Here is a 24726-nt window from a genome sequence, read left to right on the forward strand (position 1 = left end):
AGGTATCTTATGGTTTTGGGTGCAATTGTAAATGGGATTGACTCCTTTCTATTTCTCCTGTCTTGTTGTTGGTGTAAAGAAATGCAGCTGATTTCTGTGCATTGATTTTATATCCTGAAACTTTACTGAATTCCTGTACAAGTTCTAGCAGATTTGGAGTGGAGTCTTTGGGTTTTCCACATATAGTATCATATCATCTGCAAAGAGTGATAGTTTGACTTCTTCTTTGCCAGTTTGGATGCCTCTAATTTCCTTTTGTTGTCTGATTGCTGAGGCTAGGACTTCTAGTACTATGTTGAATAGCAGTGGTGATAATGGACATCCCTGCCGCGTTCCTGACCTTAGTGGAAAAGCTCTCAGTTTTTCTCCATTGAGAATGATATTCGCTGTGGGTTCTTCATAGATGGCTTTGATGATATTGAGGTATGTACCCTCTGTCCCTACACTTTGAAGAGTTTTGATCAGGAAAGGATGCTGTGGTTTGTCAAATGCTTTTTCAGCATGTATTGAGAGTATCATATGGTTCTTGTTCTTTCTTTTATTAATGTATTGTATCACATTGATTGATTTGCAGATGTTGAACCAACCTTACAGCCCTGGAATAAATCTTACTTGGTCGTGGTCAATAATCCTTTGAATGTACTGTTGGATCCTATTGCTAGTATTTTGGTGAGAATTTTCACATATATGTTCATCAAGGATATTGGTCTGTAATTCTCTTTTTTGATGGGATCCTTGTCTGGTTTTGGGATCAAGGTAACGCTGGCCTCATAAAATGAGTTTGGAACTTTTCCTTCTATTTCTATTTTTTGGAACAGTTTCAGGAAAAGAGGAATTAATTCTTCTGTAAATGTTTGGTAAAATTCCCCTGGGAAGCCGACTGTCCCTGGTCTCTTGTTTGTTTGGAGATTTTTGGTGAATGCTTCAACCTCGTTACTGGTTATGGGTCTGTTCAGGTTTTCTTTTTCTTCCTGGTTGAGTTTTAGTAATTTCTATTTCTCTAGGAATGCATCCGTGTCTTCCAGATTGTCAAATTTTCTGGCATAGAGTTGCTCATAATATGTTCTTATAATTGTTTGTGTTTCTTTGGTGTTGGTTGTGATCTCTCCTCTTTCATTCAAGATTTTATTTATTTGGGTCCTTTCTCTTTTCTTTTTGATAAGTTTGGCCAGGGATTTATCAATCTTATTAATTATTTAAAGAACCAGCTCCTAGTTTCCTTGATTTGTTGTTGTTTTTTTGGTTTCTGCTCTGATCTTTATTATTTCTCTTCTCCTGCTGGGTTTAGGTTTCTTTGTTGTTCTTTCTCCAGCTCCTTTAGGTGTAGGGTTAGGTTGTGTATTTGAGACCTTTCTTGTTTCTTGAGAAAGGCTTGTATTGCTATATATTTTCCTCTCAGGACTGCCTTTGTTGTGTCCCACAGATTTTGAACCATTATGTTTTTATTATCATTTGTTTCCATGAATGTTTTCAATTCTTCTTTAATTTCCTGGTTGACCCATTGATTCTTTAGAAGGATGCTGTTTAGCCTTCATGTATTTGGGTTCTTTCCAAATTTCCTCTTGTGATTGAGTTCTAGCTTCAGAGCACTGTGGTCTGAAATATGCAGGGAATGATCCCAATCTTTTGATAATGGTTGAGACCTGATTTGTGACCCAGGATGTGATCTATTCTGGAGAATGTTCCATGTGAACTAGAGAAGAATGTATATTCTGTTGCTTTGGGATGGAATGTTCTGTATATATCTGTGATGTCCATCTGGTCCAGTGTGTCATTTAAGGGTTTTATTGTATGCCACGGATCACAGTTTAAGGTAACCCTGAGTTGAGCGCTCTCTCCTCAGCTCTGTCTCTGTAGCCAGCTTCCCTTCTCTAATACCTGTGAGCTCTGTGACACTCACACCCCCAATCCTTCTGTGACCCCGTGGGACCTGAGACCACACTGTCTGTGCATGGGCTTCACCCCAGCTTAGCCTCTGGAGCGATGTCCCTCAGTGGAGCAGACTTTTAAAAGTTCTGATTTTGGGGGCATCTGGGTGGCTCAGTGCGTTAACCCTCTACCTTTGGCTTAGGTCATGATCTCAGGGTCCTGGGATCAAGCCCCGCATCGGGCTCTCTGCTCATCAGGGAGCCTGCTTTCTCCCCCTCTCTCCCTGCTTGCCTCTCCACCTACTTGTGAACTCTCTCTCTCTGTTAAATAAATGAAAAAAAACGAAAAAAGTTCTGATTTTGTGCTCCATTGCTCTGCCGCTTTCTTGGAGCTGGCCCGTCACCCCGCGGTCTTTCTTCCCATTGCTTTTGATTCACTTCTCCGCAGGTCCTGCCTTTCAGGAAGTGGTCTATTTTCTGTTTCTAGAATTGCTGCTCTTCTCCTCTTTGATCTCCTCTTGGAATTGTATGTGTTTGGAATGGTTTGATAAAATATCTAGGTGATCTCCTGCTACCTGATATAATATCAGCCTGCTACTTCTCTGTGATCTTGACTCCTCCCCTCATGGTCATTTTTTAAAAATAGAATTTTTCTCAGATTTTCCAGTTTGTCCATTTGAGCCTGTATTGATCTGCTAGGCTAACATAAGAAAATATCACAGACTGGGTGGCTAAACATCAGAAATTTATTTTCCAATAGTTCTGGAGGCTGAAGTCCACGATTAAGGTGCCAGTAGGGCTGGTTTCTCTAAGCCTTTTCTCTTTGGTTTATAGATGGTCATTTTCTTGCTGTTTCTTCCTATGACCTTTTTTTCTATATACTTACATTTCTGGTACTTCTCTTCTTATAAGGATGCCAGTCCTGTTGGATTAAGTCCCTACCCTTACGACCTCATTTAAACTTAATTAACTTTGTAAAGGCCCCATTTCCACATATAGTTATATTGACAGTGAGGACTTTAATATATGAAATTGGCAGGAGAAGCACAATTCAGTTCATAACATTAGCATTTTAGGATAGCAGATTTTAAGTCATGTTGAATATGTTTTTATGTACAGACGAGAAAAATTAACCATTTATTCTAACTCGTTCTCAGAGGAAAGATTTGTCATTAATAGTAGTTGCTTTAACATTATTTAAAAATTTGACTGACATAATATATTTGTTTCTTATACAAGGCACAAAAACCAGAAATAATAAATGAGATAAGATGACTTATGCTGGGGTGCCTGGGTGGCTCAGTGGGTTAAAGCCTCTGCCTTCAGCTCAGGTCATGATCCCAGGGTTCTGGGATTAAGCCCCGCATCAAGCTCTCTGCTCAGCAGGGAACCTGCTTCCTCCTTTCTCTCTCTGCCTGGTTCTCTGACTACTTGTGATCTCTGTCAAATAAATAAATAAAATCTTTAAAAAAAAAAAAAGATGACTTGTGTTGAGATAAAAAGGAAAAAATTGCTTAAGGTTAGAAAATTTGGGGTGTATAGAAAGGTATCCGTAAAATAAATAAATACTCTTTCTCTGTTCCTTTTTCCTAATGGCAACCATCATTAATAGTTTTTTTCATCTCTTTGAAGAAAAAAAAATGCATCTGCCTACATAAATAATAATTTGTATATATGTTCATACAATACTCTTTCATATTTTGCTTCTTTTGCTCAGTAAAATGTTGAAATCCATCCCTGTTTTGCATCTATCGGTAGTTTGTTCCTTTTTATTACTAAGTAGTATTTCATTTTGTGGCTATAACACAATTTGTTTATTTAATTCTTCTGTTGATGGACTTTTGGGCTTAGTTTTAATTTGCATTTTCCTGATGACTAATGGTATTAAGACATTTTCATATGTTGATTGGCTATCATATATCTTTTTTGTGAAGTGTGTGTTCAGTTTTTTTGCTCTTTTAAAATAAATTTTATTGAGAGTTAATTTTTTGCAATTAAATTAATCCATTTTAATTCTTCTTTGAACTTTGACAAATGTATATGCTTTTGCAGCCATCACCATAATAAAAGGGTGTGTGTGTGTGTGTTTGTGTTTTTTTTCTTAGTGTACAGTTCTGAATTACAGGATCTTTATAGATTCATATAAGTATCATGACAATGAAGATATTATGCTGTCCCATTACTCCAAAAAATCCCCTGGTGCTGTCTCCTTTGTAATTATACTCTGTTCCCACTTTTAACCCTTGGTAATGTTGTTTTCTGTAGCTATACCTCTACATTTTCCAGAATGTCACATAAAATGGAATCCTAGAGTGTATAATGTTTTGAGAATGACTTTTTATTTAGCATAATGCCATTGAAATTCATTCATGTTTTTGTGTGTATCAGTAGTTTATTCTTCCCATTAAGGGACATATGGGTTGTTTCCAGATTTTGGGCATTAGGAATAAAGTTCCTATAAGTGTTTGCATTTTTTTTTTTTTTTTTTTTTGTGAGCATAAATTTTAGTTTCTCTGGGTAAATATTTAGGAGTGGGATTCCTGGGTCATATGTTAAGTGTATATTAATTGCCAAACCGTTTTTCAGAGTGTTTGTACCATTTTGCATTCTCACCAGCAATGTGTGGAGAGTTCTGGGTGCTCTGTATTTTTCTTAGCACTTCATATTGTCAGTTTGTTAATTTTTTTAGTTAATGGATTTTATTTTTAGAGTAATTTTAGCTTTACAGAAAAATTGAAGGGGTAGTACCAGCAATACCCATATGCCCCTCAATTCCCCTTCCCCTATTACTCCCACATACTTTCCTTTATTAATATCTTTGCATCAATGTGGTATATTTGTTACAGTTGATAAGCCAATACTGGTAAGTTATTATTATTTCTTGGATATAATTGACCTATAACATTGTATTAGCTTTAGGTATACAATATAATAATTTGATATATGTTTATATTGCAGAATGATTAGCTAATATATGTTAACACATAGTAATAGTTTTCTTATATATTTCTTAAAGATTTTATTTATTTATTTGACAGAGAGAAAGAGAGAGATCATAGGTAGGCAGAGAGGCAGGCAGAGAGAAAGGGGGAAGCAGGCTTCCCACCGAGCAGAGAGCCCAATGTGGGGCTCGATCCCAGGACACTGACATCATGACCTGGGCTGAACCCACTGAGGCTTTAACCCACTGAGCCACCCAGGTACCCCAGTAATAGTTTTCTCTTGATGAGACTTTTAACATCTCTTAGCAACTTTCAGGTAAATAATCAATATTGTTAAGTAAATCACCATGCTGTATATTGCATTCCTGGGACTTATTTATCTTGTAACTTAATGTTTGTACTTTTTGACCCCTTTCACTCACTTTGCCCACTCTCCACCTCTGGTAACTACAAATTTGTTCTTTTTATAAGTTTGGTGTTTTTCTTTTTTTTTTTCCCTTAGATTCCTCCTGTGAGTGAACTCATATAGTATTTGTTTGTTTGTTTGTTTTCGGTCTGACTTATTTCAGTTAGCATTAGGCCCTCAGGGTCCATCCTAAGTTCGAGATTTTTGGTGGCATCTTTAAGCTTTTCTATATATAATATCATGTCACCTGTGAATAGAGACAATTTTATTTCCTTTTGATTTGGTTGTCTTTTATTTATTTATTTTTTGCCTAATTGCAAGATTTGGTTAGTATTCTGTTAAAGTGGGTAGAGTTGGAATCCTTGTCTTCTTCCTGATTTTAGAGGAAAAACTTTCAGCTTTTCACGATTGAGTATGATAAGCACTGTGCACTATGATATATGACCTTTATTATATTTAGGTACATTCATTGAGAGTTTGAGAGTTTACTTCATTGAGAGTTTTTATTAAAGAATGGATGTTGAATTTTGTCAGATGCTTTTTTTTTTTCTGCATCTGTTGAGATGATATGTTTTACTTTTATTTTGTTAATGGGGTATATCACCTTCACTGATTGGTGGATGTTGAACCTTCCTTGCATCCTTAGAATAAATCCTATTTGATCATGGTGTATGATTCTTTTGTATGGTTGAATTGGACTTGCTAATATTTTATTGAGGAATTTTGTATCTATTTTTATCAGGGATATTGGTCCGTAATTTTCTTTCCTTTAAAAGATTTTATATGTTTATTTGAGAGTGAGTGTGAGAGGCAGAGAGAGCATGAGTGGTAGGGAGGAGCAGTGGGAAAGGAAGAAGCAGACTCCCCACTGAGCAGGGAGCCAAGTACAGTGCTCAATCCCAGTTAGGGTGCCAGTTGTAGGGTCCAAATCCTTTGTACCTTAGGCGAAGCTAGGAGTTGTCAATTCTTTCCTGGTTGTGTTCCATTTTGCCGGGGGTGGTGTTTATGGTTAGATTATCTCAGCTTCTCCTGCATGTTTCAATGCTTTTTCTCAATCCTGTAATATTTAGAGGAGTTGTTCAGCTAGTTTCTGGGTTTTTTCAGAGGGAGTTGTTCCATATGCAAATATAGATTTGTTATGTCTGTGGGAGGAAGTGATTTCAGGCTCCTTGTACATTGTCATTAAAATTTTTAAATTTAATTTTATTTATTTATTTGAGTGAGAGAGCGAGAATAAGCAGGAGGAACAGCAGAGGGAGAGGGAGAAACAGACTCTCCACTGAGCAAGGAGCCCAATGTGGGGCTTGATCCCCAGACCCTGGGATTGTGACCTGAGCCGAAGGCAGATGCTTACCCAGCTGAGCATCCCAGGTCCCCCTACAAGGTCATTTTGAACTGAAACTATCCCTGGTAGATTATTGTTGGTTGAAGTCCATAGTTTACATTAGGGTTCACATTTTGTCTAGTATATTCTGTGTTTAGACAGTGTATAATGGCATGTATCTGCCCTTACAATCTGATACAGAATAATTTCACTGTTAAAAAAATCTTTTGAGGGGCGCCTGGGTGGCTCAGTGGGTTGAGCCGCTGCCTTCGGCTCGGGTCATGATCTCAGGGTCCTGGGATCGAGTCCCGCATCGGGCTCTCTGCTCGGCGGGGAGCCTGCTTCCTCCTCTCTCTCTCTCTCTCTCTGCCTGCCTCTCTGCCTACTTGTGATGCCTCTCTGTCAAATAAATAAATAAATAAATCTTAAAAAAAAAAAGAAAAAAAATCTTTTGAGGGACACCTGGGTGGCTCAGTGGGTTAAGCCGCTGCCTTCGGCTCAGGTCATGATCCCAGGGTCCTGGGATCGAGTCCTGGATCGGCTCCTTGCTCAGCAGGGAGCCTGCCTCTCTCTCTGCCTCTGCCTGCCTCTCTGCCTGCTTGTGTGCTTTCTCTCTCTCTCTTTCTGAGAAATAAATAAATAAAATCTTTAAAAAAATCTTAAAAAAAAAATCTTTTGTGCTCCACTGATCTTTTTAATAATGTTCAGTTTCACTTTTTCTATAATGTCACATGGAATCATACAGCCCTTTTTGATTGTCTTCTTCCACTTAGCAATATGATTTTACCTTCATTAATGTCTTTTTTTGTGGCTTGATAGCTCATTTCTTTAAAAAAAAGAATTTATGGGGGGCACCTTGGTGACTGAGTTAAGCATCCAGCTTGTTTTTGGCTTAGGTCATGATCTCAAGGTTCTGAGATTAAGCTCATCACATCAGGCTCCTCGCTCAGCAGGGAGTCTGCTTCTTTTCTCCCTCTCCCTCTGCCTTTCCACCTACCCATGCATTCTCTCTATTTCCCTCACAAAAATAAATAAATCTTTAAAAAATAAAAAATTTTTCACAAGACTATTTCTTAGAGCTTTAGGTTTGCAGCAAATTGAGTAGAAAGTAGTTTTCATATGTCCCTTGCCTCTACACATGCGCAGCCTATCCCACTGTTCCTTGTTTTTAGTGCTGAATAATTTCCATTAAGTGGATGTAGCACAGTTTGTTTACCCATCACCTGTTGAAAGATATCTTGGTTGCTTTCAAGTTTTGGCAATTATGAGTAAAGACACAGTAAACATTTATGTGCAAGTTTTTGTGTGGACATGTTTTCTGAATTATTTCAATAAATACCAAGGATTGCAGTTGTTGGATTGTATGTTAAGTGTGTATTTAGTTTTGTCAGGAATTGCTAAACTGTCTTCCAAAATGGTTGTACCATATTGCATTCCCACCTGCATCTAATGGGATTTTCTGATGCTCCACATTCTAGTTGACATTTGGTATTGTCAGTGTTTTGTGTTTTAGCAATCCTAATACATATATAGTGGTATCTTGTTTTAACTTGCAGTTTGTGATGACATGTTTTCTTGAGTTTCTTTTCATATGCATATTTGGAAGCTGTGTATCTTCTTTGGTGAGGTGTGCCTTCAGATCTTTGGCTCTTCTTTTTTTTTTTTTCCTTAAAGATTTTATTTATTTATTAGAAAGACAGAGAGAGACCACAAGTAGGCAGAGCAGCAGGCAGAGAGAGAGGGAGAAGCAGACTCCCCGTTGAGTGAGAAGCCCGATACGGGACTTGATCCCAGGACCCTGAGATCATGACCTGAGATGAAGGCAGTCGCCCAACCGACTAAGCCACCCAGGCACCCCTTGATCTTTGGCTCTTCTTAAAATTGGATTGTTCTCTTATTTTTGAATTTTAGGAGTCTATTGTATATTTTGGATACTAGTCTTTTTATCAGATATGTGTTCTGTAAATTTTTTTTCCTAGTTTTTGTGTTATCTTTTCATTCCCTTAATGGACTTTTGTAAAATAGAAGTTTTAATTTCAGTGAAGCCCAAATTGTCATTTTTTTTTCTTCTTGGATGGTTGTTTAGGAATTATATTTAAGAAGTACTTGCCTAACCCAAGGTCACCTAGGTTTTTGCTGATGTTATCTTTTAGGAATTTTATAGTTTTGCATTTTAAATTTAGATCTGTTGGCCCATTTTGCATTAATTTTTGTGAAAGGTGTAAGAGTTATGTCTCTATTTGTTTCTACATGGATATTAGCACCATTTGTTGAAAATAATAGCCTTTCTGTATTAAATTGCCATTGTTCCCATGTCATAGATCAGTTGATTTCATTATGTGGATCTATTTCTTAGTGCTTTATTCTGTTCCATTGATTCTATTTGTTTATCGTTTTGTAGCTTTGTAATAAGTCTTGATGTTGGGACTGTAAGTTTCCTGAGTTTGTTTTTCTTCAACATTGTATTGGCTATTCTGGGTCTTTGTCTTTCTGTTTAAAATTTAGAATCATTTTGTCAACATCCACAAACTAACTTTCTGGGTTATTGATTTGTCTTGACTTTATAGATCAAGTTGGGAAGACAGCATTGGAATATTGAGTCTTCCTATCCATGTACATGAAATGTCTATTTAGATTTTTTTAAAAGATTTTATTTATTTGACAGAGATCCCAAATAGGCAGAGAGGCAGGCAGAGAGAGAGGAGGAAGCAGGCTCCCCACTGAGCAGAGAGCCTGATGTGGGGCTCGATCCCAGGACCCTGAGACCATGACCTGAGCTGAAGGCAGAGGCTTAACTTTCTGAGCCACCCAGACACCCCCTATTTAGATCTTTGATACCTTTTAATACAGTTTTGTGTTTTTTGTCGTATAGATTTTAAAAAAATCTAAAAAAAAAAATTATTATTTTTTTAAGATTTTATTTTTCTGTTTTTAATTTTCTTTTTTTTTTTTTTTAGATTATTTATTTATTTATTTGACAGACAGAGATCACAAGTAGGCAGAGAGGCAGTCAGAGAGAGAGGAAGGGAAGCAGGCTCCCTGCTGAGCAGAAAGCCCAATGTGGGGCTCGATCCTAGGACCCTGGGATCATGACCTGAGCCGAAGGCAGAGGCTTTAACCCACTGAGTCACCCAGGTGTCCCTGTTTTTAATTTTCTTAAAGTTTTTTTTATTAATTATTTTTATTAGTATATAATGTATTATTTGCCCCTGTGAATTGTCATGCTTACACATCTCATAGCACTCATCATATCACATACCCCCAACGTCCATAATCCAACAACCCTCTCCCTACCCCTGCCAAAACCCTCAGTTTGTTTTGTGAGATTAAGAATCTCTTATGGTTTGTCTCCCTCCCGATCCCATCTTATTTCATTTTTTTCCCCTACCTCCCACAAGTCCCCGCCCTGCTTCTCAAATTCCTCATATTAGGGAGATCATATGATAATTGTCTTCCTCTGATTGACTTATTTCGCTCAGCACAATACCCCCTAGTTCCATCCATGTATTGCAAATGGCAAGATTTCTTTTCTTTTGATGGCTGCATAGTATTCCATTGTATATATATTCCACATCTTCTTTATCCATTCATCTGTTGATGGACATCTAGGTTCTTTCCATAGTTTGGCTATTGTGGACATTGTTGCTGTAAACGTTGGGGTGCACGTGCCCCTTCAGATCACTACATTTGTATCTTTAGGGTAAATACCCAATAGTGCAATTACTGAGTCATAAGGTACTCTGTGTTCAACTTTTTGAGGAACTTCCATACTGTTTTTCAGAGTGGCTGTACCAGCTTGCATTCCCACCATAAGATTTTATTTTATTATTTATTTGAGAGAGAGCAAGAGAGAGTACATACGAAGGGGGGCAGGGCAGAGGGAGAAGCAGACTCCCCACTGAGTAGAGAGCACAATGTGGGACTTGACCCTAGGACCCTGGGATCATGACCTGAGCTGAGGGCAGCTGTGTAGTCGACTGAGCTACCCAGGCTCCCCAAATTGTCTCTTCTTTTAAAATAGATATATCCAATGCAACAAATTCCCCTCTAGTGTACAAGCTTGAGAAGAATGTATATTCTCTTAATTTTTTTTTTAAAGATTTTATTTATTTATTTGACAGACAGAGATCACAAGTAGGCAGAGAAGCAGGCAGAGGGAGAGGAGGAAGCAGGCTCCCTGCTGAGCAGAGAGCCCGATGCGGGGCTCGATCCCAGGACCCTGAGATCATGACCTGAGCCGAAGGCAGAGGCTTTAACCCAGTGAGCCACCCAGGCGCCCCTATTCTCTTAATTTTTTAAATTTGGAAACCAAGTGCCTAGCATGTAGTAGGCACTCAGTATAATTTATTGAGTCAATTTTTTAATTAAATTAAGTTTTTGTGTGTGTGTGTTCCAAAATTCATTGTTTATACACTACAAGTATTCATAAATGTTAATTGGATACAGTTGATTGATGGTGTTGTTCAGTTTTACTCTGTCCTTACTATTTCCTGCTTTCTGCCTGCTGGATTTGTTTCTGATGGAGTGGTATTAAAGTCTTCAGTTATAATTGTTGATTCTTTTATTTGTCTTTGTATTTTTATCAATTTTTGCCTTATGTATTTTGGTGCTCTATTGTTGAGCACATAGATATTAAAGATTGTTATGTCTTCTTGGAGAATTGACCCCTTTTAACATTATGTAGTATTTCTCTTTATCCCTCTACATTGATAATTTTTCCTTTTCTGGACAGTATAACTACTCTATCTTTCTTTTCATCTGTGTTAGAATGGCATATCTGTATCCCTTGACTTTTCATATTGTGTTCAGTGTATAGTGGGTCTTTTTTTTTTTTTGCTTTGGATTCATCTTTGAATATTTTTTATTTATTTTTATTTTTTATTTTATTTTATTTTTTTAAAGATTTTATTTATTTATTTGAGAGAGAGACAGTGAGAGAGAACATGAGCGAGGAGAAGGTCAGAGGGAGAAGCAGACTCCCCGTGGAGCTGGGAGCCTGATGCGGGACTCGATCCCGGGACTCCAGGATCATGACCTGAGCCGAAGGCAGTCGTCCAACCAACTGAGCCACCCAGGCGCCCCGTCATCTTTGAATATTAAACCACCTTTCTGCCCTAGAATAAATCTTAACTGCCTGTATTGTATTATTCTTTTCATGTATTACTTGTTTTGATCTGCTAATTTTTTTGTTGAGTGTTTTTGTTTATGTTTATTGGAGATGTTGGTTTTTAGGTTTTTTTCTTCTGGTACTGCCATTCTGTGGATTCATTATCAATGCAGTACTTACATTATAGAATGAATGGGGAATTGTTCACTTCTAGTTAATGGAATAGAGAATATTGCATTCATTTTCTTACTGAAATGTCTGATTTGCTAGGAAAACTCTCAGGGCCTTTAGAGGCTAGGAGTTAATGGAAGGGAGGGTGGCAAGCTGTGTTTATAAAATGGTAGCAGAAAGGATATGTGTAGCTTAACTATTCTATATCTTGACTTTGGTTGTGGTTACACAGATGTGCACATATGATAAAATAGCACTGAACTAAAAATGCACACATACACAAATGTTTGCATATAAAACAGGTGAAATCTTAATAAAGTCATAAATTGTCTCATTGTTAATTTCCTGGTTATATATTTTCCTGTAGTCATGTAGGTTGTTTGGGAAAAATGTCATTGAAGAGTATACAGGATTCTCCAGACCTTCCCCCATAATTCATCCAGTGGCTCAATAGATACTGGTTAGCAAATAATTTCAGTATTTTTTTTTTTATGTGTTTTCATTACATATTGTTTACTTTGGAAACTGGAAGAAGAGTCAATAGAGTTGAAATTCTGATATAAAGTTAAATCCAGACCAATAATCTCAATTGGTTGGAAAGTCGTCATACATTTTTATTAAAATAAGCTGTGACAGGGGTAAGTAGTTGTAAACAAAGTCAGCATTTTCCTCAAGATACAACTTTGGTCCCTTTTTAGTATCTAAGGAAGCACTCTGTTGAGATTGTGAGTCCCACACCACTTAGAATGCATGTGGAGTTGATTTTGTCCCAGAGAAATTCTAGCGGTTATTGTGGGCCATTTTATTTTATTTTATTTTTGGCCATTTTATTTTCATTAGCATAATATTTTATTTTGGTGTCCTTGTTAGAATGAGAGGGATAAGTTTATGTTACTGAATGCTTTGAACCTGTCTGTGAACAAAGTTTTTTTTTTTTCTTTCTAAAAGCCTTTTTTATATTTAAAATAAAATTCATGCTATCTTAACTTTCCTATTTGTGGTCAGGTAGCTTTCAGATTATGTATGGAAATAAATTCCCATTCAAAATAAGTTTGTAGGAGAATTCTTTGTTATCTGATTTTTTATTTTTCAGAGAGAGCATATAATAGGTTCATAGACTAAAAGAAAAACAAATCATAACTGTGAAAAATACAAATTATTAACCCAGCCTACAATTCTTAACTAATTTTTTAAAAAGAAAAAATATGCATATATTTTAATGTGATATTAACTATAAGAAACAAATGATCAAAGTCTAAGTGAATTTTATTTTCATTTGCTAACATCTGTGGATATACTTCAGGTTACCCTTGGTTATGGTAGGATTCAAGAATTTAGAGTTAATGACATTTTAATAAATCTCCCTCCTATTAAAGTTATCTCTAGTTTGCCTGAGTTTATCTTATTTTTGTAATAGTTGAAAACTCTCATTCTTTTTTGCCCCCTCTTTGGTGGGAATAATATTTTTGTTGTTTTCTCGGTACATAATCTGAGGCTCTGTAAAGACTGTAAAGACTCTGAAAGACTAGTACTTTCATCATTTTGTATAAAAAGGCAAACCTGATTATGGTATAATGAGTGGGATACAAACAATTCAATAACATAAAATGTGAAGGTTGCATTTTTTAAAAAAGATTTTATTTATTTGACAGAGATCACAAGTAGGCAGAGAGACAGGCAGAGAGAGAGGGGGGGAAGCAAGCTCCCTGCCGAGCAGAGAGCCTGATGTGGGGCTCCATCCCAGGACCCTGGGATCATGGCCCAAGCCAAAGGCAGAGGCTTTAACCCACTGAGCCACCCAGGTGCCCTATGAAGGTTGCATTTACTCTGAGATTAGTGGACCACTTCCAGGGAACTGGTTGGCCAGTAGTTCTGAAGAGTTCAACCCTTAAGCCAAATCATTCCCAGTACTGGTTGCAGGTGGATGTAAACAGATAATATTATTATTATGAGAATTATGAGAAGTGTGGGTATTAAGGAGGGCATGTTTTGCATGGAGCACTGGGTGTGGTGCATAAACAATGAATCTTGGAACACTGGAAAAAAAAATTAAATAAAAAAAAGTGTTGTCAGTAATAGAGATATGCAAAGCTTATAATGGTTTGTAGAAGAGATTGATTTACTTTGCTAGAGGTGAGGAAGTTTTCTTGGTGATACTATAATTGGGGCTAACTGGACAAAGAACTAGGGAGGGTAAAGCATATTCTAGTAAGGAAACATGTCCAAGGATGAAACTGCATAGCACTTTGAGGGAACTATGGATAGTTTAGTATTGTCAGAATACAAGATGCATGGGAAGCAGAAGTGAGAAATGAAAACACAATTATTATTATTATTTTCCTTCTTTAGGTAGTCAGAAGCACTTAAGAATTTAAGCAGAAGAATGACATCAGATTTGAATTTTTGAAAGATTTAACTTTCATTATGGAGCAGATGCTAGATTACAGATTAAGAGACCATTGGCAGGGAATCCCATTAGGATAACATTGTAAGAGTCCTGGTCAGAAATAAAAAGAGGCAGAACTAAGACAGTGATAGTGAAAATCGAGAGAAGATGTAGTTTTAATCTTGTTATATTGATAGATTTACATTTTGTAGTGAAATGAGAGTGACAAATGTGTTTAAGTTGGTATCATGATGGGGGCATTTCTGAGAATTTGTCTAATTTAGAATTAAAGTATTGGGAGGAACATGGGCTTTTATGGGAGAGAGACTTGGGTTCATTGGTCAAAAACTTCCCTTTCCTTTGATAAAATGTGTTTTATACCATGGAGGACTATGGTGATAATGAGAAAACATAATTTCTAGAGAATTAAAAAAAGTGTTTATCAAGGGCTGACATGTTTAAGACAGTGGTTTGTTTTTCACTACTTAAAATTTTTTTATCTTTTAAGAATTTATTTTAAATTGTGGTAAAATACACATAACATAAAATTTATCATTTTTTTAAAGATTTTATTTATTTATTTGTCAGAGAGAGAGGGAGAGAGAGCAAGCACAGGCGGACAGTATGGCAGGCAGAGGCAGAGGGAGAAGCAGGCTCCCTGCCGAGCAAGGAGCCCGATGCGGGACTCGATCCCAGGACGCCGGGATCATGACCTGAGCTGAAGGCAGCTGCTTAACCAACTGAGCCACCTAGGCGTCCCTAAAATTTATCATTTTAACCATTTTTAAGGGTACAATTCACTGGCATGAACTACATTTACATTGTTGTGCAACCATTACCACCATCCATCTCCAGAACTCTTTATGTCTTGCAAACCTGAAGCACTACCTATTAAACAATACTCCATTCCCCCCCACCCTGGCCCCAGGCAACCACCATTTTACTTTCTGTTTGTACGAATTTGACTATTTTAGATATTTCATATAACTTGAATCATACAGTATCTGTCCTTTTGTTACTGACTTTTTTTCACATCTTATAATGTCATCGTGTTGGGAAAAATCGAGTTTTCCTCCTTTGTTTCTGATTTACTCTTAACACTACTATCATATTTACAATACTTTTGACACCAGTTATGTGTGGGTTTTCCCCTACCAAGCAATGCTCTGTGACACCAGCTGGGTATTCTATAATTTAATTCAGTTATGACACTACTTGAAAGTAGTGTCAGACCCCACAAGTTAAGGGCTTGGTCCAGAAAGAATGCTTCCATCCTACTTCAGATGCCAGCCAGAAGTCCAGCTGTCACCTGTGCTTGTGATCGAGTGGCTATAAATCTGAGGTTCTCCCAGCTACCCCATCAGGTTTGATTACTTTATGCTAGAGATGCTGGGAGAACTCAGGAAAATACTTACATTTATCAGTTTATTAAAGAATATAGTAAAGAATACAATTGAACAGCTAGATGAAGAGATAACACAGGATGAGGTCTGGGAGGGTCTCCAGTGCAGAAGCCTCTGTCCTTGTGCAGTTCACGGGTGTGGTATGTGGATGTGTTCACCAACCTGAAATTACTCTGAACCCCATACTGTTGGGATTTTTATGGAAGCTTCCTCATGTGGGTATAACTTACCAAGTCTGTTTTCAGCTCTTTGCCCCTCTCTAGAGAATGGAGGGTGAGGCTAAAAATTCCAAATTTCTAATTATGGCTTAGTCTTTTTGGTGACCAACCCTCATCCAGGAGCCTTCCAGGAGCCCACGCAGAATAACCTCTTTTATTTTATTTTATTTTATTTTATTTATTTATTTGACAGATCACAAGTAGGCAGAGAGGCAGGCAGAGAGAGAGAGAGGAGGAAGCAGGTCCCCGCTGAGCAGAGGGCCCGACTGGGGGCTCGATCCCAGGACCCCGGGAACATGGCCTGAGCCTAAGGCAGAGGCCCCAGCCCACTGAGCCACCCAGGTGCCCCGAACAACCTCTTTAGTACAAAAGACACTCCTATCACCCAAGAAATTACAAGGGTTTCAGGAGGCCTATGTTAGGAATGGGGATCAAGGATCAAATATTATAACAAAAGATCCTCCTATCAATCCAGGAAATTGTAAGGGTTTTAGGAGCTCTATGCCAGGAAATGGGGCAGAGACCAATATATATATATTTTGTTCTCCGACAGTCATCAAGGGTTATCCATGTTGTGGCATGTGTGAAAGTTAACTTTTTAAGACTGAATAAAAAAAAGACCGAACAATATTTCATTGTATCCATTTTTTTTTTTTTTTTTACTGATGGGATACTTGAATCACTTCTACCTTTTAACTTTTGTGAATAGTGCTGCTATAAGCACAGGTGTACAAATCTCTTTAAGGAGAACAGTGTTTTAAACTTAATACATATGTATTATCTTCTGTCCTTGTGAGATAGCGACTATTATGTCCATTTTAATGATAAGGGAACTAATGGAGAGAAGGAAACTAATGCAGAGAAGATAAATAATTTACTTGTCTAGATTCATATTCTTTTGTATTAAATAATTTTAATTTTTGGGTCTAGTCAGATTAAATCTAAACCCTCTTAGTAAAATGTGTGACTCTTTCCTAAAATTTTCCGTTTAGCAATTCATAGGGAACCAGTTGTAATCCCTTCCAGTTGTTATAAATGCAACTTCAAAATCACAGACCCCATTTAACTTGGTATATAATAATTTTTATTTCCTTTTGTCTTACAAAATAATATGATTATGTAAGCTTTGGAGCCTCAAAATGTTGCATTTCCTAACTAAACTTACCTTGACATTTTAAAATACCCTCCTATTTTTTTGGTGGACTTATATTTCTGTACTAGCAAAAGAGCCAGGGGGTTTTGTGGATTGCACTTTTTTCTTTTGTGCCCTATTTGGCTGTTTATCTCAAATTTCTAAATAAAAGGAAATTTAAGTGACTTGTAATTGTTATATTGTCATACTTAGTATTAAATTCCATTTTTCCCCCCCCAGTGGAAAAGAAGCCTAAGAAATAAGGTCCTATCTCTAGACCATAAAAGTAGAAAAGGTGTCCGTGGACGTCCTGTCACTTCTAAAACATCACCAGAAAGGTAAGATAATGTGTGTATGACATAAGATGGACTTATATTGTGTATAAATAGTGTGACCATGGGTGATTCATCTAACCTCTTTGGGTCTCATTTACCATTCTTTTGAAATACAAAGACTGAATTCAAGATTCAATTCTGTTTCTCTTTAAGCTTGGACTTTCTGTGATTCTATGTCATTTTAACTCCTTGTTTTTGTGCATTTGGAACATCTTGATAAACTTTAGCTGATAAAACAAGAGTTAAATATAGACTGATTATAATGCTTGATTCATCATTTGTGGTCTGCAGTAAGAAGGATGCTCAACTTAGCAATTCTGGGACTAGTCATATTGTTAGTGAATTATGGTTATACTAGAATTAAATATTTGGGGGATTGTATTACAGTTAAAGGAAATTTAGAGCACTTTAGGATTGGACGTCTGTTAATGATTAAAAAGCTGTTATTGTGCAAAAGAGCGTTGAATTTTCTTATTTAGAATAGTGAATGAATGAAAAAATGAGTAGTAAAGTAAAAATTACAGTTACTGGGAGATCACATGAATTAGAATACATTAGTCTTGGAGTTCTTAAATTTATGTCAGAGGACTTTCTGAGGAACTTAGTCTTATTCTCCCTTTTCAAGTTAATTGTCTGTAGGAAATGAAAAACATATTGGTGATTCCATATCCTTACCAATAGTTAATTCTCTCCCTTTCTCTCTCCCTTCCTTCCTTCCATAGATGTCCCTGTGGGTGTGAAATGGTACCTCATTGTAGTTTTTATTTGTATTTCCTAATGATGTTATTTTTTTATGTGGTTGTTGGTCATTTTTTATCTTTTTTGGAGAGTAGTCTATTTAGATCCTTTACCATTTTAAAATTGTGTTGTTTCCATTTTTGTTGATTTGTAAGAATTATTTTTATAGTCTGTATACAGGTCTTTTTTTTTTTTTTAAGATTTTATTTATTTATTTGTCAGAGAGAGAGAGAGCACGCAGGCAGAGTGGCAGGCAGAGGCAGAGGGAGAAGCAGTCTTTCCACTGAGCAAGGAGCCTGATGCGGGATTCAATCTGAGGACCTTGGGATCACGGTCCTGAGCCCAAGGTAGCTGCTTAACCGACTGAGCCACTCAGGCGTCCCTACAAGTCTTTATCAGATATATGATTTGCAAACATTTTCTCCCACTCAGTGTTTCACTTTCTTGATGTTGATAGTGTCTTTTGAAGCACAGAAATTTTTTCATTTAAAAAAACTCTCACTTATGTATTTTTCTTTTGTTGCTGTGCTTTTGTTGTCTTAGGAAACTGTTTCCTAATCTGAGGTTATAGTGATTTAATCTTCGGTTTTCTTCTAAGAGTTTTAAGATTCTACCTATTAGATTTAGGTCTTTTATCCATTTGGAGTTAGTTTTTGGATATGATATGAGATAGGCATCCAAATTTATATTTTTGTTTGTGAATATGCAGTTGTCCCAGTACCATTGGTTGAATAGGTACCAATTTTTTGGGTACTTTTGTTGAAAATCAATTGACTATAAATATGAAGATTTATTGCTGGATTTGGAATTATATTCCATTGACCTATGTATCTGTTCTTATGCCAGTACCACTATGTCTTGATTACTACAACTTGGCATTGAGTTTGGAAATCGGGAAGTGAGAGACTTCCAACTTTATTACATTTTTCAAGATTGTTTTGGTTGTTTTGGGTTCCTTGTATTTCTTGTTGAATTTTAGAATCAGATTGCCAGTTTTAACAAAAAAGCCAACAAGAATTTTGATAGAGGATGTGTTGAATCTGTAGACTAATTTGGGGATTTTGGCCATATTTGATTTAATATTTAAAAGTCCTCTGATTCATGGACATGAATATCTTCCCATTTATTTAGATCCTTTTTAATTTCTTTCTACAGTGTTTGGTTATTTATTTTCTTCTTGATGCTGTTGTGACTAGAATTTTTTTTAAATTTTATTTTCACACTGTTCATTGTTAGTGTATAGGAGCTGATTTATAATATGCTGTGACTGTGTCTTACTAATTCTAGAAGTTTTTTGTAGATTGCTTGGAGTTTTGTTCATAAAGACAGTTTTACTTCTTTATTTCCAATTGGAGGCCTTTAATATTCTGTCTTTGCTTAATTGTCCTGGCTAGAACATCTAGTACAATGTGGAATAGAAGTGGTGAGAATGGACATCTTTCTTTTTTCCCCCACTCTTAGAGCAAAAAGTTAGTATTTTACCATTATCATTACCATTATTTACCATTAGTATCATGTCAGCCAGATTTTTCTTAGATGCTTTGCTGTCGTTTGAGTGTCTGTGTCCCCTCAAAATGTTTATGTTGACATTCCCAGCTATTGGATCAACATGGATGGGACTGGAGGAGATTATGTTAAGTGAAATAAGTCAAACAGAGAAAGTCAGTTATTATATGGTTTCACATATTTGTGGAACATAAGGAATAGCATGGAAGACATTAGGAGAAGGGAAAAACAAAGGGGGAGAAATCGGAGTGGGAAATGAATCATGAGAGACTATGGACCCTGGGAAACAAACAGAGGGTTTTAGAAGGGAGGGGGTTGGGGGGATGGATGAGCCTGATGGTAGGTATTAAGGAGGGCATGGATTGCATGAAGCACTGGGTGTTACACACAAACAAGGAATCATGGAACACTACATCAAAAACTAATGATGTACTGTATGGTGACTAACATAAAACAATAAAAAAAAAAAGATATTCTAATGCCCAGTGTGATGGTATTTGGAGATGGGGTCCTTAGGAGGTTGTTTAACTCATGAGGGTGGAGCACTCATGAATGGGATTCCTGCCTAAATAAGAGACCTCACAGAGCTTCCTAGTTTCTTCCATCATGTGAGGACACAGTGAGAAGTTAGCAATCTGCAGTCTCGAAGAGGGCTTTTACCAGAGCCTGACCATGCTGGCTGGCACCCTAATCTTGAACTTAGCCTCCAGAGCCATGAGAAATGAATGTTGTTTATAAGCCACCCACTTTATAATATTTTGTTATAGTAAACCAGATAGACTAATACCTATCCATTTTCATGATGAGGAAGTTCCTTTCTATTACTAATTTGTTGGAGGCTTTTTATCATGAATGTGTGTTGGATTTTGTCAAATGCCTTTTCTGCATTCATATTACATAATTTGTATCCTTTATTGACATAATGTATTAATAACATAATAACATAACTTTATTTTAAAATCTTAAATTAACTTTGATTCTTGGGACAAATCCCACTTGATCCTAATTTATTATCCAATTTATATGTTGCTGGATTCAGTTTGTTAGGATTTTGTTGAATATGTTTACATTTGCATTAAGAAGAGAAATTTAACTGCTGTTTTCTTTTTTTTTTAAGATTTTATTTATTTATTTGACAGAGAGAGAGAGATCACAAGTAGGCAGGGAGGAAGGCAGAGAGAGAGGGAAGCAGGCTCCCTGCTGAGCAGAGAGCCGTATGCAGGGTTCGATCTTAGGACCCTGAGATCATGACCTGAGCTGGAGGCAGAGGCCTAACCCACTAAGCCACCCAGCTGCCCCTAACTGCTGTTTTCTTAAGTTCTCTCTGTCTGGCTTTGGAATCAGGTTAATACAGGCCTTAAAGAATGAGTTGGAAGTGTTCTCTCTTCCTTTTGTTTCTCTGGAAGAATTTTTGGAGGGTCAATATTAATTTTTCTTTAAATGTTTTGTTTTTAAGATTGTATTTTTTAAATTTTATTTTTTTATTAACAGTTTTACTTATTTGTCAGAGAGAGAGAGAGCGCGAGTGAACACAAGCAGGGGGAGCAGCAGGCAGAGGGAGAAGCAGGCTCCCTGCTGAGCAAGGAGCTGGATGTGGGACTCTATCCTAGGACTCCAGGATGATGACTTGGGCTGAAGGCAGATACTCAACTGACCGAGCCACCCAGGTGTCCCTAAGATTGTATTTTTAAGTAATCTCTACACCCAACGTGGGGCTTGAACTCACAGCCCTGAGATGAATAGTCACAATCTCTTTTGTCTGAGCCAATTTTTCTTTGACTGTTTGATCAAATGCACCAATGAGCCATCTGGTCATTAGCGTTTTGCATGTGTGTGTGTTTGTATGAAGTTTTCACATTACAACTATAAATTTTTATTTGTTGTAGCTCTATTAAGATATTCTTTTTTTTAATGTCAGTTTTGGTAGCTGTGCCTTTCTAGGAATTTGTGCGTTTATAAGTTGTCTAATTTATTGACATATGCTCATTCAAAATATTCTCTCATAATCTTTTTAATTACTGTAATATAGTTAATGACCTCTTTTCCATTACCGATTTACTAATTTGCATCTTCTTTCTCTTTTTCTGTTCAGTCTTCCTAAAGATTTGTTAATGCTGTTGATCTTTTCAGTGAACCAACTTTTGATTTCATCAATTCTTCTTATTGGTTTTCTGTATTTTGTTTTATTTATTTCTACTATAATCTTTTTTCCCTTGTTCTTATTTTGGAAATAGTTTGTACTTCTTTTTCTAAATTTTAAGGTGTATGGTAAGTTTATTGATTTGAGATTTGTCTCCTTTTCTAACATAGACGTTTATAGTTTTAAATTTCCCCTGAGCTATATTACATATTAGCTAGTTATATCTCATAAATTTTGGTATGTTGTGATGTTCTTTTCATTAATCTTGAAAGTATTTTCTGATAGGTAAGATTTTTTGGACCTATTTATTATGAAAGTGTATATAATTTAATTTCAGCATATTTTTAAATTTCAAAGATTTTCTTCTGTTAATTTTTTATTAAGATATAATTGACACAACATTATATTATTTTCAGGTGTACAATGTAATGATCCAGTATTTGTATATATTGAGAAATGATCAGCACAGTAAGTCTAGTTGGTCCTTCTGCGTGCACAGTTTAACATTTCTTTTTTCCTTGTGATGAGAACTTTTGAGATTTACTCCCACTCTCTTAGACATTTTCAAATATACAATACAGTGTTATTAACTATAGTCACTGAGTTCTATAGTATGTTACTGTGACTGACTTGTCTGTTGTTAGTTTTTAATTGAATTTCACTGGGGTCTGAGAACATTTTGTATGATTTCCTTTCTTGCAAATTTTAAAAAAAGATTTCATTTATTTATTAGCGAGAGAGAGAGAGAGAGAGAGAGTATGAGCAGGGGGAGGCACAGAGGGAGAAGCAGACTCCCTGCTGAACAGGGAGCTTGACATGGGACTTGATACCCGGACTCCAGGATCATGACCTAAGCCGAAGATAGACACCTAACCAACTGAGTTACTCAGGCGACCCACCTTTCTTGTGAATTTATTGAGCTTTATTTTATGGCATCACATATGGTCTTGAGTCTTTTTGCAGAATATTTTGTGTATTTGAGAAGAATGTGTATTCTCTTCCTGTTTGGTGGAGTGTTCTGTAGCGGTCTGTTAGGTTGAATTAGTTGATACTGTTATTCAAGGCTCCTGTTATCCTCGATGATGTTCATTCTAGTATTTCTAAAAATTGTCAAGTGTTTTGAAGTATCGAACCATTACTGTTGAATTTCTCTCTTTTGTTTTATCAGTTTTTGTTTAATGTATTTTGTTGTCCTGTTATTAAGTGTATGGATATTTGTAATTGGTGTATCTTTCTGATGAATTAACCCTTTTATCAATGAAATGCCCCACATTATCTCTATTTTTGTTTGTTTTAAGGTCTATTGTGTCTGATATTGATATACTCCATTTGTCTTAAGATTGGTGTTTGCATGGTATACCTTTTTTCACCTTTTCACTTTGAACCTATTTCTTTCAATCCAAATTGTCTCATTGAGAGCATTTAGTTGGATCTTGTCCTGGCAATTTGAGCTGCTATATAACAAAGTACCATAGACTGGGAGGCTTACAAACAACAAATATTTATTTTTCATAGTTCTAGTGGCAGGGAAGATCACTATCAAAGCCCTAGAAGCTTCATTGTATATGAGGGCTTCTTGCTTTGTGCAAATAGCCATCTTTTCATTGTATCCTCAAAGGGTGGAAAGGGTCTCTCTTAGGCCTCCTTTATAAGAGTGCTATTTATAGGATTCCACTCTCATGATCTAATCACTTCTGAAAGGGCCCCCTCCAATACTATCACTTTGGGGGTTTAGGATTTTAACATAAGAATTTTTAAGGGAAACAACGTGGCAGATCTTGACTTTTCATCTATTCTGGCAGTCTCTGCCTTTTGACTAGATTGTTTAATCCACTCACAATTCATGTGAAAATGTCAGTAGGGCCATGCTTCCTCTAAAGCCATCTCGGAGGCTCCATAGCTCAGGGGTTAGAGCATTGGTCTTGTGTATGTGCTGCTGAAGCGAGCACAGAGCACTGATGTAGTGAAGGCATCAGGGAGAACCTGTTCTTGTCTCTCTCCTCTCTTCTTCAGGCATTCCTTGTGTTTTGGATGCATCACTGCAATCTTTTTTGTTTACATATTCTCTCCGGGTGTCTTCATGTTGTCTTTCCTTTGTGTATTTCTGTTTCTGTGTTCAATTTCCAGTGGTTTTTTTTTGTTTTGAAGATTTTATTTATTTATTTATTTGCCAGAGAGAGAGAGAGAGAGAGTGTGAGAGAGTGTGTACGAGAGTTGAAGCAGGAGGAGTGGCAGGCAAAGGGAGCTGCAGGCTCTTTGCTGAGCAAGGAGCGTACTGAGGGACTCAATCCCAGGACCCTGGGATCTTGACCTGAGCCAAAGGCAGGCGCTTAACTGACCGAGCCATCCAGGCATCCCTACTTTGTAGGTTTTATAAGAACTCCAATCATAATGTATTATGGCCTAACTTGTTGATGTCATTTTAACTTCATTACCTCTGTAAAGACAATATTTCCAAGTAAAGTAACATTCTGAGATACTGGGGTTAGGAGTTTAGACTGTCTTTTTTTCTGGGGCACAATTCAACCCCAAAAAACAATTTGAATGTGTGAGAGGAATTGAGCTTCTTTTGGGACCAGTGATTTCTTTTCTTGAGGAAATAAACTGGCAATCTGTCAGTTTCCTTTTTCTCATTCTTTATTGCTTCTTAAAAATTCAGTCCTTCCTCATTATTTTGTGTTGCCTTTTTTTGTGTGTGTGCAGCTTCTGATTATAGAACTATTCTGGTTTTCTATTTGTTCTTTTTGTTTGTTTGTTTGTTTTTTTAAAGATAAACTTTATTGGTATATCATTTACTAGAAGAGTATGTGTCAATTTTAAGTATAAGTTTTTATAATTTTTGACAGATACTGCTTTTTTATTGTAAAATTCACAAAACACAAAATTTACCATCTTAACCATTAATAAAAAGAATTATTTATTTGAGAGACAGAGAGAAAAAGAAAGAGCACATGGTGGGGAGGAGCAGAGGGAGAGAGTCTTAAGCAGATCTGTGCTCAAAATGGAGCCTGATGCGGGGCTCATTTTACTATTATTTTTCAAAAAGATAT

The 24726-nt window shown here is 36.6% G+C and overlaps 1 protein-coding gene across 7 annotated transcripts in view; it reads left to right on the forward strand.

Moving 5' to 3' along the window:
* SENP7 (SUMO specific peptidase 7) overlaps positions 1-24726 on the forward strand; it is a 164055-nt gene that overhangs the window by 31900 nt on the left and 107429 nt on the right. For all 7 annotated transcript variants that reach the window (XM_032350469.1, XM_032350414.1, XM_032350443.1 and 4 more), the window contains one exon: positions 17198-17295. In XM_032350469.1, coding sequence (XP_032206360.1) covers positions 17198-17295 — 98 coding nt within the window. The remainder of the gene's footprint in view (positions 1-17197; positions 17296-24726) is intronic.

The sequence above is a fragment of the Mustela erminea genome, chromosome 1, assembly GCF_009829155.1.
Source record: "Mustela erminea isolate mMusErm1 chromosome 1, mMusErm1.Pri, whole genome shotgun sequence".
Classification (NCBI taxonomy): domain Eukaryota; kingdom Metazoa; phylum Chordata; class Mammalia; order Carnivora; family Mustelidae; genus Mustela; species Mustela erminea.